This window comes from Bos grunniens, chromosome 7 (assembly GCF_055505025.1).
Source record: "Bos grunniens cultivar Pamir isolate PY7600 chromosome 7, Bosgru_T2T1.0, whole genome shotgun sequence".
Classification (NCBI taxonomy): domain Eukaryota; kingdom Metazoa; phylum Chordata; class Mammalia; order Artiodactyla; family Bovidae; genus Bos; species Bos grunniens.
Window position 1 is genome coordinate 72266939 of NC_141171.1, and position 14608 is coordinate 72281546.

At 42.4% G+C, this 14608-nt stretch overlaps 2 protein-coding genes across 30 annotated transcripts in view; one reads left to right on the forward strand and one right to left on the reverse strand.

Moving 5' to 3' along the window:
- Positions 1-14522, forward strand: part of LOC147369821 (uncharacterized) — a 117641-nt gene extending 103119 nt beyond the window's left edge. For 6 of the 23 annotated variants that reach the window (XR_015167950.1, XR_015167951.1, XR_015167942.1 and 3 more), the window contains one exon: positions 14197-14522. Coding sequence is in view for 3 of the 23 variants with exons in the window: in XM_086412757.1 (XP_086268883.1) it covers positions 14197-14342 (146 nt within the window). In the remaining 20 variants the exon portion in view is untranslated. Of the gene's footprint in view, positions 1-6024; positions 10943-13626; positions 13866-14196 lie in introns of those variants that run through there. The other 17 variants (XR_015167948.1, XR_015167952.1, XR_015167954.1 and 14 more) reach the window with 4 other exon arrangements.
- Positions 1-14608, reverse strand: part of ATP10B (ATPase phospholipid transporting 10B (putative)) — a 392121-nt gene that overhangs the window by 18596 nt on the left and 358917 nt on the right. For all 7 annotated transcript variants that reach the window (XM_086412751.1, XM_086412752.1, XM_086412750.1 and 4 more), the window contains 3 exons: positions 3786-3986; positions 2366-2446; positions 963-1067 (listed from right to left, as the gene is read on the reverse strand). In XM_086412751.1, coding sequence (XP_086268877.1) covers positions 963-1067; positions 2366-2446; positions 3786-3986 — 387 coding nt within the window. The remainder of the gene's footprint in view (positions 1-962; positions 1068-2365; positions 2447-3785; positions 3987-14608) is intronic.

The window sequence follows — 14608 nt, forward strand, 5'->3', positions numbered from 1 at the left end:
TGTATCTGTAAGATGGGAATTAAAAAAAATACCTAACACATGCATATGTTGCAAAATGATTTCCACAATAAGTTTAGTAAACATCCATCACTTTGCAATACAGTTGACTCTTGAACAACACAGGTTTGAACAGCATAAGTTCACTTATACACAGATTTTTTTCCCACTAATTACATACTACAGTACTGCATGATACAGTGTTGCTTGAATCTGTGGATATGGAACTTCAGATATGGTGGGACAACTGTAAAGTTACATGTGGATTTTCCCCTGTGTGGAGGATTGGTGCTCCTAAACCCTAAATTGTTCAAGGATCAACTGTGTATGTCAAGTCATTATGTTGTACAGCTTAAACTTATCCAGTGCTCTGTGTCAATCATATCTAACTAAAAAAAAATCTTATCTAAAGGGCTTTGGGAAGTTAAGAAAGTACATTAAAATCATACAGGTGTGTACCTGGCATGTAATTTTAAGCTCTATGTTTTTTATAATTATTATTGACTAGTCAAATTTAATAAGAAAGCTAGCGTTACCGTTTTGAATTACTAAAAAGTGATATTTGGACATACTCGATACGTTATGTGGAGACAGTCTTCTAAGCTTTTACCCCCAATTAAATGGACAGCACAGCTCTGTAACATCGTCTCAAGTATGATCAGTCAAATGTTTCCCTTGTCTCTCAAACACCCATGACTTTTGAAATCGAAAGTACCTGTTTTGGCAACACACTGCCTCATTGTATTATATGTCTTAGTTATTTCATCCTGACTAGATGGTGAGCAAGTTGAGGCCTGCAATTCTATCTTCTCTACTTCTTTATCCCTGTTGAAGTGGACCACAGGTATGAGCTCAGCATTCGTGTATTCAGTGGATCAATGATATGGAGAAAAGCAGCTCAAATCTGAATGCAGGTGATGGAGAGGAACACAATTTTTAGGCCCAAAGGGCTTGGGGGCACTTACCCAGGTCTTCATTTCCATTGCCTGGTGCAAGAGGATTGTGGCAAGGGAGATGGTGTTGATGGGTGTTCCAAAGGTAAAAACGTCGATATCAGAGTCCTTGTAGGTCTGCAGAGCAGGAACAAACAGGCACTGTCAGCTGTGCCCAGGGACTGAAGGCCTTAGTTTGGACAAGTAAAGCATCAGTGGAGGCAGGTGTCAAGGGAGGGGAAGGAATGGGGAGAAGCTGTCCAGCTACTGTCGTGTGGAACTGACTGCAGGGACAGACAGGAGGAGGAGTGAGTTGATAGGACTAAACTCTTCAAAATGCATTTGCAAAGGAAGCCATGAAGAGTATCCCAGAGCTTTGCAGAATGAGTAAACAAAAAATTGAGTACCTACCAGGCACAATGCCAACTGCTAAAGATACTCCTGTGTCCACTTTCAAGGAGTTTAGAGTCTACCAGGCAGGGCAAATGTGGTACAGTTTAAGGGTGTAAATGCTAAAATGGAAGCAAGTACAAGGCACTTTGGGAGTAGAGATAAGAAGTCAGCTGAGACTGTAGTAAGGGGAATTGTTCTCTTGAAAGGAGAGAGAAAAGGCAGATCAGGCAGAGGCCAGAACTGAGGGTGAAAAGTCCAAATCATCCTAGATGGAATAGTCCTAAGTGGTAAGTCTGTTGATCACACAGTAAGGGCAAAAGAGGCCTGACTAGGGAGGGTGTTGTAAACCAGGAAATTCTGAGAAAGCACAAAATGCTTGCCTCCTCAACACCCATCATGTTGCTGTTTGCAAAAGAACATGATCCAGAGACTAGGCAGATACCACTGTTTTCCTGGCACAAATTACTCCACATCTGAGCTCCTTGTCTGAGAAGAATACAGCTATCCTATGCTACATACATTCTCACTCTGTAAACTGGGGAACTGAATTGAGATGGGGCTGGTATCCTGTGCTCCCTGTATTCTTATTTTATTTCAGATAAGGTAGTAACTCTTATTATCAGAACTTGGAAGCACAAATGTAAATACAAATCAAGAGGTGTAAACTCAAATACCTTCAATGTTCAAGTAAGAAGCAGTAAATGAGTGAGTGAAGATGGCTAGGCGTGACACAAAAGGGCATGGTGGGGACTATGACAAACAAGAGAACAGGTCCCCTATCTAAGCAGGGTGGTGAGCCAACTCTGGATTTTGCCATGACCCAGTGTAATAACTGCTTTTAATTTTTCCGAAGCTGGCAGAAATTAAGATGTTTTGGTAAAGTATTCTGACTTTCTGAATATGCTGGGTGGAGTCTGCAGGCCTCCTATTTGGAGCCCCTGCTCTGAAGAGTCCAGAAAGATACTATTTGTCTGGGATTTCATATTAACGGGACTAGCTCTACCCTGCTGTTTGTATGGTTAGAATGGGACCATACAACTTACCAGGTAGGGGATAAAGAAACAGACGAGGCTCTGGTAGAACGCGTCAGCCATGGAGATCCAGAAAGTCAGCAGGTTATAGCACTGTCAGGAAAGAACACATCGACAGTTACCACCACCCGAGCAAGCCTCTGTTCCTTGTAAGCAACTTTCTTGTGCTGGCTGGGCCAGACAACATGGCATTTACAATGTTTCCTACCCTAGAGGCAATACAATGGAATGATCGAGAGCACAGACCTGGGAGTGACAGGACCTCAAGTCGAGTTCCAGGCCTGTGTGACCTTAGTGAAAGTCACTAGACTGCTTTGGGAATTGTTTCTTCTTCCATAGGAAGTAGATAAAGACGATACCAGCTAGATTTCCTTGAGTTTCAAGAGGTCTAAATACAACTGTGCTTTGGTACCTAGAAAGGGCTCGGCTGTTAATGATCATTAATACTAGTGCTAATACAAACTTGGTAAGTTTAGAGATTCTGAATAGCATCTGAAAAGGAGCTCTCAATCACCGCCCAGGATCACGAGTTCCCAAGAGACAGCTCAGTGGCTTCGGAGATGAGCTTTCTTATTTTGTGCTTCCTTCCTTGGGAACACTGAAACCATTTACAGTGTATGTTTCTGCTACATTAACTTCTTTTAATGTTAGATACTAAAGGGATACATTATGCAGCCAACTCACCTATGGGAAGGGGACAATGAGAAGGGCCCAGGATGTCATGCGTCATCTCCACATCTCCCTTGCCTGAAGTGCTGGGGTTGCTAAGTTGTTCTCCACCTGTCTTTGGCTGAATATGGGGCTTGGTTCTTCACTGGTTGTCCACAAAGTTTAACCAGCTCTCAAGCACCACAGCTGGCTTTACCCTCCTTATCTGAGATGTAGAGCTACCCTAGTGCATAGCAACATCCCTTTTCCCAGAGCTCCTCCTTTGAGGCCATCAGGTTCCCTCTCTGCCTCCAGGTTCCCAGCCTGTCTGTGCTGGTCAGACTGCCTGCTGTAGGACCTTCCCAAAACTTTTAGGGCATCAGTGTGGCCTCTGTGCCTTCTAAGAAACTATTTTTATGGCTTTTAGCCCCAGGGATTCCCAAACCAAGCCTTGGGGGTTCTGCTGAAGGCCTGCAAAGATCAGAGAAAAGTGATGCAGTCTTTCTGTGAGCCCTCTTCCCCTTTAACTAGCACAGGCCCATATTAATGTGTGATATAATTAAGAAATAACTAAAAAGAAAAATATCCACCTGGTCCATCACCTTCAACAGCAAATGAGAAACATGCCAGGAACAGGGAGCAGACTTCCTGGGTCACATGGGAGGTAAGTGGCAGAGTGGTGACCAGAACACAGGATCTCCGGCCCAGCACGCCTTCTCTGACACCTCTAGGGAGGAGCTGAAGGTCACCTTCCAGTCCCCCTGCCTCTGCCCGGTCCCCTTACCTCAGAGTTCTGGCCGCTCTTGTACAGTTCGGGCAATGCCAAGAGTGTTTCCATAGAGATGTCCTTATCGAGGACTCCGAAGACAAGAGGAGGCAAGGAAGTGAAGAAGAGGTTGAAGAAGATCAGCTGCCAGTAGTCAATCATGGTGGAGCCAGAGAAACCGCAGAAGAACTGGTACCAGAAGAGCAAGTTGACGTAGCACTGTGGGCAGAGAGCGGGCAGAGAGCATGGCCTTGGAAGTGAGGGCAGCCATCACCAGACACTGCTTAGGAGCTCTGACAAATAGCTGCTCGGACCTGGAGCTTCAATTCCCTCACTTGTTACATGCAGGGTTGTGTAAAGATTAGAGGTAATTCTCATCCTTAGATTCTGCTCTTACTATTACTACTGCTGCTGCTGCTGCTAAGTTGCTTCAGTCGTGTCCGACTCTGTGCGACCCCATAGACGGCAGCCCACTAGGCTCTCCTGTGCCTGGGATTCTCCAGGCAAGAACACTGGAGTGGGTTGCCATTTCCTTCTTTAGGACCTGAAGAGAATTCTATCAACTTGTAAAGTATACTATGGTGGTTTTTGGAGGCAGGGAGGACTGGCTTTGAATCCTCAGTTCTGTCATGCACTAGCTGTGTGACCTAGGACAAATTCTTTAACCTTTCTGAACATCATCTTGCCACCTTTCATATGGGAATAGTAGTATATAGACCATGGCCCGTGAAACCAAAAGGCAGTAAGTAGTTATGATTAGCAGTGCAGTAAGAGGAAAGACTTGACCGTGGGCAGGATGGCTGGTGGGAGGAGGACTTCATGAGGAGGTTGACCTCAAAACCCTTTCCTAATGGTTACACAACTCAGAGGGTGAAGAATAAAATCTTATGCTGAAGTGTTGCTTTATGCTTTCTAAAGATCTTTCCACTAAAGACCTCCTCACTGGAGAAGGGCTGGGTCACAATTATTGTCTAACATATTGTGATGTGGTTTGGTGACTTGACCAAGGTCATGATAACAGCTGGTCCTGGTGTTAGAACTAGAACTCAGCTCCATGTGGCTGAGGCACAGAGGGGTAAAGGGTTTTTAATGTAAGGAATCATTCAGCAGGTCTGTGTTCAAGCTAGTATTCTCATCCCCTAACCACTGGGCCAACATTACTTTTAAGAGGCTCTCTGATTATTATTATGCTACTAGTAGTAATATTAACATTCATATTATTAATACTACAATTATTATTTGAGCTTCTATTTGTGATGGATGTGTGGTAATAGTATATTAGTATACAGCACATTAGGTGGCGCAGTGGTAAAGGATCCACCTGCCAATGCAGGAGATGAAAGAGACAGGAGTTCAGTCCCTGGGTTGGGAAGATTCCCTGGAGAAGGAAATGGCAACTCATTCCAGTATTCTTGCCTGGAAAATTCCATGGACAGAGGAGCCTGGCAAGGTACTGTCAATGGGGTTGTAAAGAGTTGGATATGACTGAGCACACACACAGCACATTAGTAGATATGCAATATACATAATTTGTCCCAACAGCCTAGCAAGATAATGTTATTGCTAATAATATAATAGTACTATATTATGTATTATTAAATAATATTTAACATTACCTATAGACGAGGAATTTGAGGCTCTGAGATACTCACTTGTCCCTTGCCTATGTTCGGAGCTAGGAAGTGGCACAACTAGCCTTCGAGTTTTCAAAGCTTCTTCCTCAACCACTCCAAGCCCTCTTAGTCCCATCTTTGGATAATGCCATAACAATGCTGACCCAGATTCTTCCATCCAAGAAGCGCCATCCTTTGGCTCTCATGCCCAGATGACTAGTGGGGAGTCTGAAGGAGACCCTGGTGCTCTTAGATACCCTAGGCCTTGCATTTCTCTGAGGGCTGGGGTCCCCTCCGTTTCTGCTCCAGGGCTTCAGGTCACCTCTTCCCACTCTAGTCCCGTGATGCTGAAAGGGCTTTTCTGCTATGAGTTTTTGATGAGGTTATTTCTCAGAGAAGGAAGGAGAGGGCTCAATCTGTTTCCTGGGCAGACTCTGAGTCCCCAAAACAACATCACCAACCATTTATGCCCTTGACAGGGTGGCTTTAAGAAGAACCAAAGTGGTAAAGTCTCCTTGATACTAGTGTTTAGCAATCGTATGAGGCTTTGGTTTTTGTCTTTTGGCCCTTTGAGCACCTTGCCTTGCTTCTCCCTCTCCAGCTGACTGCGAAAGACACTCACTCTTAGTTCCATGTACACACAGGTGGCTTGAACGGCTCAGATGGGGTGACTGACTACACTAAGGCTGGAAGTGACCCATCTACAGACAAGGCCAAGAATAGCAATGGCAGCAGTAATAACAAAGACTCCTAAAGCACTTCCTAGGGGCCAGGCTCTGTACTGACCCATTCAGTCCACTTACAAGCCGGATGAGGCAGTCACTGCTATCCTCATTTTACAATTGAGGAAACTGAGCTTTGGAGAGGTCAAGTCATGGGGCTAGGGTTACAGACTAGTAAGTAACAAAGCTGGAGTCCAGACCTAGATGTTCAGGCTAAACAATATGCTGCTAAACAACCAATGGATCACTGAAGAAATCAAAGAGGAAATCAATAGAGACAAATGACAATGAAAACATGATGATGTAGCAAAAGCAGTTCTAAGAGGGAAGTTTATAGCAATACAATCTTATCTTGGGCTTCCAATCTGGTGCAGTGGTAAAGAATCTGCCTACCAATGTAGGAGACATGGGCTCAGTCCCTAGATTGGTAAGATTCCTGGGAGTAGGAAATGTATTCATTTCCACTCTAGTATTCTTGCTTGGGAAATCCCACGGACAGAGGAGCCTGGTGGGCCACAGTCAATGGGGTCCCAAAAAGTTGGACACGACTGAGCACAAACATACACACACAATTTTACCTCAGGAAACAAGAAAAATCACAAAGAAACAACCTAACTTTATGTCCAAAGCAGGTAGAGAAAGAAGAACAAACAAAACCCAAGGATAGTAGAAGGAAAGAAATCTTAGAGTAGAAATAATGAAACAGAAATGAAAACAATAAAAAAGATCAATGAAATGAAAAGCTTGTTCTTTGAAAAGATAAAAAAATTGATAAACCTTTAGCTAGACTCTCAAGAAAAAAAGGGAGGGCTCAAATCAATAAAATTAGAAATGAAAAAGGATACATGTTACAACAGACACCACAGAAACACAAAGGATCATGGAAGACTACTACAAGCAACTATGTGCCAATGAAACGGACAGATTCTTAGAAAGCCACAGTCTCCCAAGATGGCTTCACGGGCGAATCCTATCAAACACTTAGAGAAGAGCTAACACCTATCCTTCTGAACCTGTTCCAAACAATTGGAACACTCCCAAACTCATTCTATGAGATGATCATCACTCTGATACCAAAATCAGACAAAGACACCACCGACACAGATTACAGGCCAATATCACTGATGAACATAGATGCAAAAGTTAAGTCGCTCAGTCATATCTGACTCTTTGTGACCCCGTGGACTGTAGCCCACCAGGCTCCTCCACCCATGGGATTCTCCAGGCAAGAATACTAGAGTGGGTTGCCATTTCCTTCTCCAGGGGATCTTCCCGACCCAGGGATCGAACCCAGGTCTCCCACATTGCAGGCAGAAGCTTTAACCTCTGAGCCACCAGGGAAGCCCTGCTGCTATTGCTGTGAAGTCGCTTCAGTCATGTCTGACTCTGTGCGACCCCATAGACGGCAGTCCACCAGGCTCCCCCATCCCTGGGATTTTCCAGGCAAGAACACTAAAGACGCAAAAATCCTCAACAAAAGACTAGCAAACCAAATCCAACAACACATTAAAAGGATTGTGCACCATGATCAATTGGGATTTATTCCAGGGATGCAAGGATTTTTCAAGATCTGCAAATCAGTGTGTTATAGCACATTAACAAATTGAAGAATAAAAACCATATGATCATCTCAATAGATACAGAAAAGCTTCTGACAAAATTCAACACCCATTTATGATAAAAATTCTCCAGAAAGTGGGCATAAAAGGAACATACCTCAACATAATCCCACACACCTATGGTCAACCTATGACAAAAAAATGCAAGAGTATACAATGCAAAGACAGTCTCTCTAATAAGTGGTGCTGGGAAAACTGGACAACTACATGTAAAAGGATGAGACTAGAACATTCTTTAATACCATATACAAAAATAAACTCAAAATGGTTTAAAGACTTAAATATAAAACATGACACCATAAAACTCCTAGAACAAAACACAGGAAAAGCATTTTCTGACATAAATCATACCAATGTTTTCTTAGGTCAAGGCACTAGAAATAAAAGGAAAACTAAACACCTGGGACCTAATCAAACTTACAGGCTTTTGCACGGTCAAAGAAGCCATAAAACGAAAAGACAACCTATGAACTGAAAGAAAATATTGCAAATGAAGCAACCAACAGGGGATTAATCTCCAAAATATACAAATACATGAAACTCAATATATATTAAAAAAAACAAACCACCCAGTCAAAAACTTGGCAGATATAGACATTTCTCCAAAGAAGACATACAGATGGTCAAAAAGCACAGGAAAAAATGTTCAACATCACTAGTTAGTAGAGAAATGCAAGTCAAAACTATAATAAGGTTTCACCTTATAGCAGTGACTGAGAGACTTCACTTTCACTTTCATAGCAGTCAGAATTGCCATCATCAAAAAGTCTACAAACAATAAAGGCTGGAAAGGGTGTGGAGAAAAGGGAACCTCCAATACTGTTGGTGAGAATGTAAATCAGTACAATTGTTATGGGGCAGAGTATGGAGGTTCCTTAAAAAACTAAAAATAGAGCTTACTGTATGATCCAGCAATCCAGCTCTTGGGTATACATCCAGAGAAAATAACTTGAAAAGATACATGCATTCAATATTCATTGCAGCACAATTTACAATAGCCAAGACATGGAAGCAACCTAAATGTCCATCAACAGATGAATGGATATAGAAGATGAGGTATATATATATACACACAATGCAGTGTTTCCTGCCATAAAAACAATGATATAATGCCATTTGCAGCAACATGGTACTAGAGATAATCATACTAAGTAAAGTCAGAAAGATAAATATCACATAGTATCACTTATATGTGGAACCTAAAAAAATGATACAAATGAACTTATTTACAAAAGAGAAATAGACCTATGGATTTTGAAAACAAATGAAAGGTTATCAAAGGGGAAAGGTAGGGGGAGTTTGGGATTAACATGTACACTCCATATAAAATCCATAATCAACAAGGACCTGTTGTATAGCACAGGGAACTCTGCTCAATAGTCAGCAATATATATGAGAAAATTTGGGAAGGAGTGCATAGGATATATGTATATGTCTGAATCACTGTGTACAACAGAAACTAATGACACAAATTTACATTTATAAACATAATTTAAAATTATAAACATTATAAATCAACTATACTCTAAAATAAAAATTAAAAAGAAATAATCGACTGTATTATTAGATTATCTCGGTGAAGGAGGGCTGAGAGGAGCTACTCCATGTTCAAGGTCAGGAGGGGTGACCTTGTCCAAGGTAAGGAGCAGCAGCTGTGCTTTGCTGGAGCAGCCCTGAAGAGATAGCCCACATCCAAGGTAAGAGAAACTCAAGTGAGATGGTAGGTGTTGCAAGAGGGCATCAGAGGGCAGACACACTGAAACCATAATCACAGAAAACTAGCCAATCTGATCACATGAACCACAGCCTTGTCTAACTCAGTTAAACTAAGCCATGCCGTGTGGGGCCACCCAAGACAGGTGAGTCATGGTGGAGAGGTCTTACAGAATGTGGTCCACTGGAGAAGGGAATGGCGAAGCATTCTTGCCTTGAGAACCCCATAAACAGTATGAAAAGGCAAAATGATAGGATACTGAAAGAGGAACTCCCCAGGTCAGTAGGTGCCCAATATGCTACTGGAGATCAGTGGAGAAATAACTTCAGAAAGAATAAAGGGAAGGAGCCAAAGCAAAAACAATAACCAGTTGTGGATGTGACTGGTGATAGAAGCAAGGTCCGATGCTGTAAAGAGCAATATTGCATAGGAACCTGGAATGTTAGGTCCACGAATCAAGGCATATTGGAAGTGGTCAAACAGGAGATGGCAAGAGTGAACGTTGACATTCTAGGAATCAGCAAACTAAAATGGACTGGAATGGGTGAATTTAACTCAGATGACCATTATATCTACTACTGTGGGCAGAAATCCCTCAGAAGAAATGGAGTAGCCATCATGGTCAACAAAAGAGTCCAAAATGCAGTACTTGAATGCAATCTCCAAAATGACAGAATGATCTCTGTTCATTTCCAAGGCAAACCATTCAATATCATGGTAATCCAAGCCTATGCCCCAACCAGTAACGCTGAAGAAGCTGAAGTTGAATGGTTCTATGAAGACCTACAAGACCTTTTAGAACTAACACCCCAAAAAGATGTCCTTTTCATTATAGGGGCCTGGAATGCAAAAGTAGGAAGTCAAGAAACACCTGGAGAAACAGGCAAATTTGGCCTTGGAATATGGAATGAAGCAGGGCAAAGGCTCATAGAGTTTTGCCAAGAGAACATACTGGTCATAGCAGACACCCTCTTCCAACAACAAAAGAGAAGACTCTACACATGGACATCACCAGATGGTCAACACCAAAGTCAGATTGATTATATTCTTTGCAGCCAAAAATGGAGAAGCTCTATATAGTCAGCAAAAACAAGACCAGGAGCTGACTGTGGCTCAGACCATGAACTCCTTATTGCCAAATTCAGACTAAATTTGAAGAAAGCAGGGAAAACCACTAGACCATTCAGGTATGACCTAAAGAAAATCCCTTATGATTATACAGTGGAAGTGAGAAATAGATTTAAGGGCCTAGATCTGATAAACAGAGTGCCTGATGAACTATGGAATGAGGTTCATGACATTATACAGGAAACAGGGATCAAGACCATCCCCATGGAAAAGAAATGCAAAAAAGCAAAATGGCTGTCTGAGGAGGCCTTACAAATAGCTGTGAAAAGAAGAGAAGTGAAAAAGCAAAGGAGAAAAGGAAAGATATAAGCATCTGAATGCAGAGTTCCAAAGAATAGCAAGAAGAGATAAGAAAGCCTTCCTCAGCGATCAATGCAAAGATATAGAGGAAAACAACAGAATGGGAAAGACTAGAGATCTCTTCAAGAAAATTAGAGATACCAAAGGGAACATTTCATGCAAAGATGGGCTCGATAAAGGACAGAAATGGTATGGACCTAACAGAAGCAGAAGATATTAAGAAGAGATGGCAAGAATACACAGAAGAACTGTACAAAAAAGATCTTCATGACCCAGATAATCACGATGGTGTGATCACTCACCTAGAGTCAGACATCCTGGAATGTGAAGTCAAGTGGGCCTTAGAAAGCATCAGTACGAACAAAGCTAGTGGAGGTGATGGAATTCCAGTGGAGCTATTTCAAATCCTGAAAGATGATGCTGTGAAAGTGCTGCACTCAATATGCCAGCAAATTTGGGAAGCTCAGCAGTGGCCACGGACTGGAAAAGGTCAGTTTTCATTCCAATCCCAAAGAAAGGCAATGCCAAAGAATGCTCAAACTACCGCACAATTGCACTCATCTCACACACTAGTAAAGTAATGCTCAAAATTCTCCAAGCCAGGCTTCAGCAATACGTGAACCGTGAACTTCCTGATGTTCAAGCTGGTTTTAGAAAAGGCAGAGGAACCAGAGATCAAATTGCCAACATCCGCTGGATCATGGAAAAAGCAAGAGAGTTCCAGAAAAGCATCTATTTCTGCTTTATTGACTATGTCAAAGCCTTTGACTGTGTGGATCACAATAAACTGTGGTAAATTCTGAAAGAGATGGGAATACCAGACCACCTGACCTGCCTCTTGAGAAGTTTGTATGCAGGTCAGGAAGCAACAGTTAGAACTGGACATGGAACAACAGACTGGTTCCAAATAGGAAAAGGAGTACGTCAAGGCTGTATATTGTCACCCTGCTTATTTAAATTATATGCAGAGTACATCATGAGAAACGCTGGACTGGAAGAAACACAAGCTGGACTCAAGATTGCTGGGATAAATATCAACAACCTCAGATATGCAGATGACACCACCCTTATGGCAGAAAGTGAAGAGGAACTAAAAAGCCTCTTGATCACAGTGAAAGAGGAGAGTGAAAAAGTTGGCTTAAAACTCAACATTCAGAAAATGAAGATCATGGCATCTGGTCCCATCACTTCATGGGAAATAGATGGGGAAACAGTGGAAACAGTGTCAGACTTTATTTCTTTGGGCTCCAAAATCACCACAGATGGTGATTGCAGCCATGAAATTAAAAGACGCTTACTCCTTGGAAGGAAACCAACCTAGATAGCATATTCAAAAGCAGAGACATTACTTTGCCAACAAAGGTCCGTCTAGTCAAGGCTATGGTTTTTCCAGTGGTCATGTATGGATGTGAGAGTTGGACTGTGAAGAAAGCTGAGCACTGAAGAATTGATGCTTTTGAACTGTGGTGTTGGAGAAGACTCTTGAGAGTCCCTTGGACTGCAAGGAGATCCAACCAGTCCATCCTAAAGGAGATCAGTCCTGTGTGTTCATTGGAAGGAGTGATACTGAAGCTGAAACTCCAGTACTTTGGCTACCTCATGCGAAGAGTTGACTCATTGGAAAAGGCCCTGATGCTGGGAGGGATTGGGGGCAGGAGGAGAAGGGGACGACAGAGGATGAGATGGCTGGATGGCATCACCGACTGTATGCACATGAGTTTGGGTGAACTCTGGGAGTTGGTGATGGACAGAGAGGCCTGGTGGGCTGTGATTCATGGGGTCACAAAGAGTCAGACATGACTGAGCAACTCAACTGAACTGAACTGAATTTAATATAAAAAACTGAAGCTGTATTAAGTCTAAAAATAAAAGAAAAAATACAAGATTTCTGACCTTTTGTCTTGGACTTTTACTACCATATCATTTTACTTCTCCACCAGGGATTTTCAGTTAGAGACATATGCACAGTACACCCATGGGGCTCAGTGGTAAAGCATCCACCTGCCAATGCAGGAGACACGGGTTTGATCCCTGGGTTGGGAGGACCCCTTGGAGTAGGAAATGCAACCCACTCCAGTATTCTTGCTGGGAAATCCCATGGACAGAGCAGCCTGGCAGGCTACAGTCCATGGGGTCACAGAGAGTCCAACAGGACTGCGCACATGGGCACACCTGCTCAGTGCAGCAGTGCTACTTCCATGGTGTTCACAGACCTGTGTTGATCCAGGAATGTCCATTCCTGGTCCATGATAAAAAACTGAAAGTCAGCTTTTAGACACTTATATAAGCAATATGACCGAGTCATTCATGTCTGTTGAATGTAATAAACAATTTGAAACTGTGTTTAAAAAAATACTCAGCATCTTATTCCAGGTTACAGGTGTGACCAAACTCCTCCCTTTATGTTCCTGATCTACACTCTTATACTTCCTTTATAACTTCCTTACTGCCTTGTGTTTTTTACTGAAAGTCACTTACACTTGGTTTTGGAATTAGATATAACATATGTTATAAAATGATGAGTAAACTTTCTGAAATATTTCCTGTAAGGACTCAGGTTGTCAAACGTCTCCTCCTTGGTTGGGGAATGGAGTAACTCATAGTTGAATCTTGTCTTTCAGGAAATAGCTTAAATGCTATTTTCTTCTGGATTGATTAGGTTAAAGTCTTCTGGCAATATATTCACGGCACCCTGATCTTCCTCTAGGGGAGATACACCAAGAAAATGTTTTAAAAGTTTTCATTTCTTTTCCCCTGTCCCAGTGCTTGTCAAGCTTTAAGGTTCATATGGATCACCCAGGGATCTTTCTGACAATGCAGATTCCAAGGTAGGTGGCCTGGAGTGCAGCCCAAGGATCCCATTTCTAACAAGCATCAATATGATATGAATGCTGCTGATCCAAAAACCACATTTTGAGAAGATTTATTGAAACCAGGAGGTGACAAACTACATTCTGCATGTCAAGTCCAGCCATAAATAAAGTTTTACTGGGACACAGTCACAGTGATTCATTTGCATATTGTCTATAGCAGCTAGAGTGGAGCTGAGTTGGTGTAACAGAGTGACAGAGGCTGTACTTCCACAAAGCAGAAAATATTGATGATTAGACCCTTTGTAGAAAAAGTTTGCTAAGCCCTGACTTAGACCATACACCTCATGAGAGCAGGGAACATGTCTGTCTAGATGTCTGCTCCATATCCAATGCCTGATCGTGTTCCGACACAGCAGCTGTTCAATAATTTTCTGAATAAATGAATTACATCTTGGTAGTTCTATGGTCCTAACACCCAACCTGCAGTTTGAACATGAAAGTGTGTTTCCTTCCCCCACAGGTCATGTTAGGACCTTGCTTGATTCTACTTGCTCTGCCTGGCTGAAATCTCTGCACCCCGAGGGGAGAGTGCTGAACTCCGTGATGGCAGATGGCATGGCTGAGATTGGGTGTCTGCTTTTCCTCCCAAGAAGCTACAGTGCATAATTAATTCATTGTTCACATTTCAGAGCAGGCAGGGTTTTAATCCCCTCTGAAATTGGTTTCGGATGTGGAAGTCATAGTTCTCCACCCTCTAATTGCAAAGGGGAGATAATACGGCATCGGTATTGAAATTTTGAGCACGGCATTGGGCTGGAAATAAATATCATTTAAGCTTTGAAAGCATGGCTGGCTGGAAACGTTTCCTTTTCTATTTCACAAATTTAATGCAGAGAAGTTGTGCTTATTCAAAAGAATGATTCTTTTGGAGA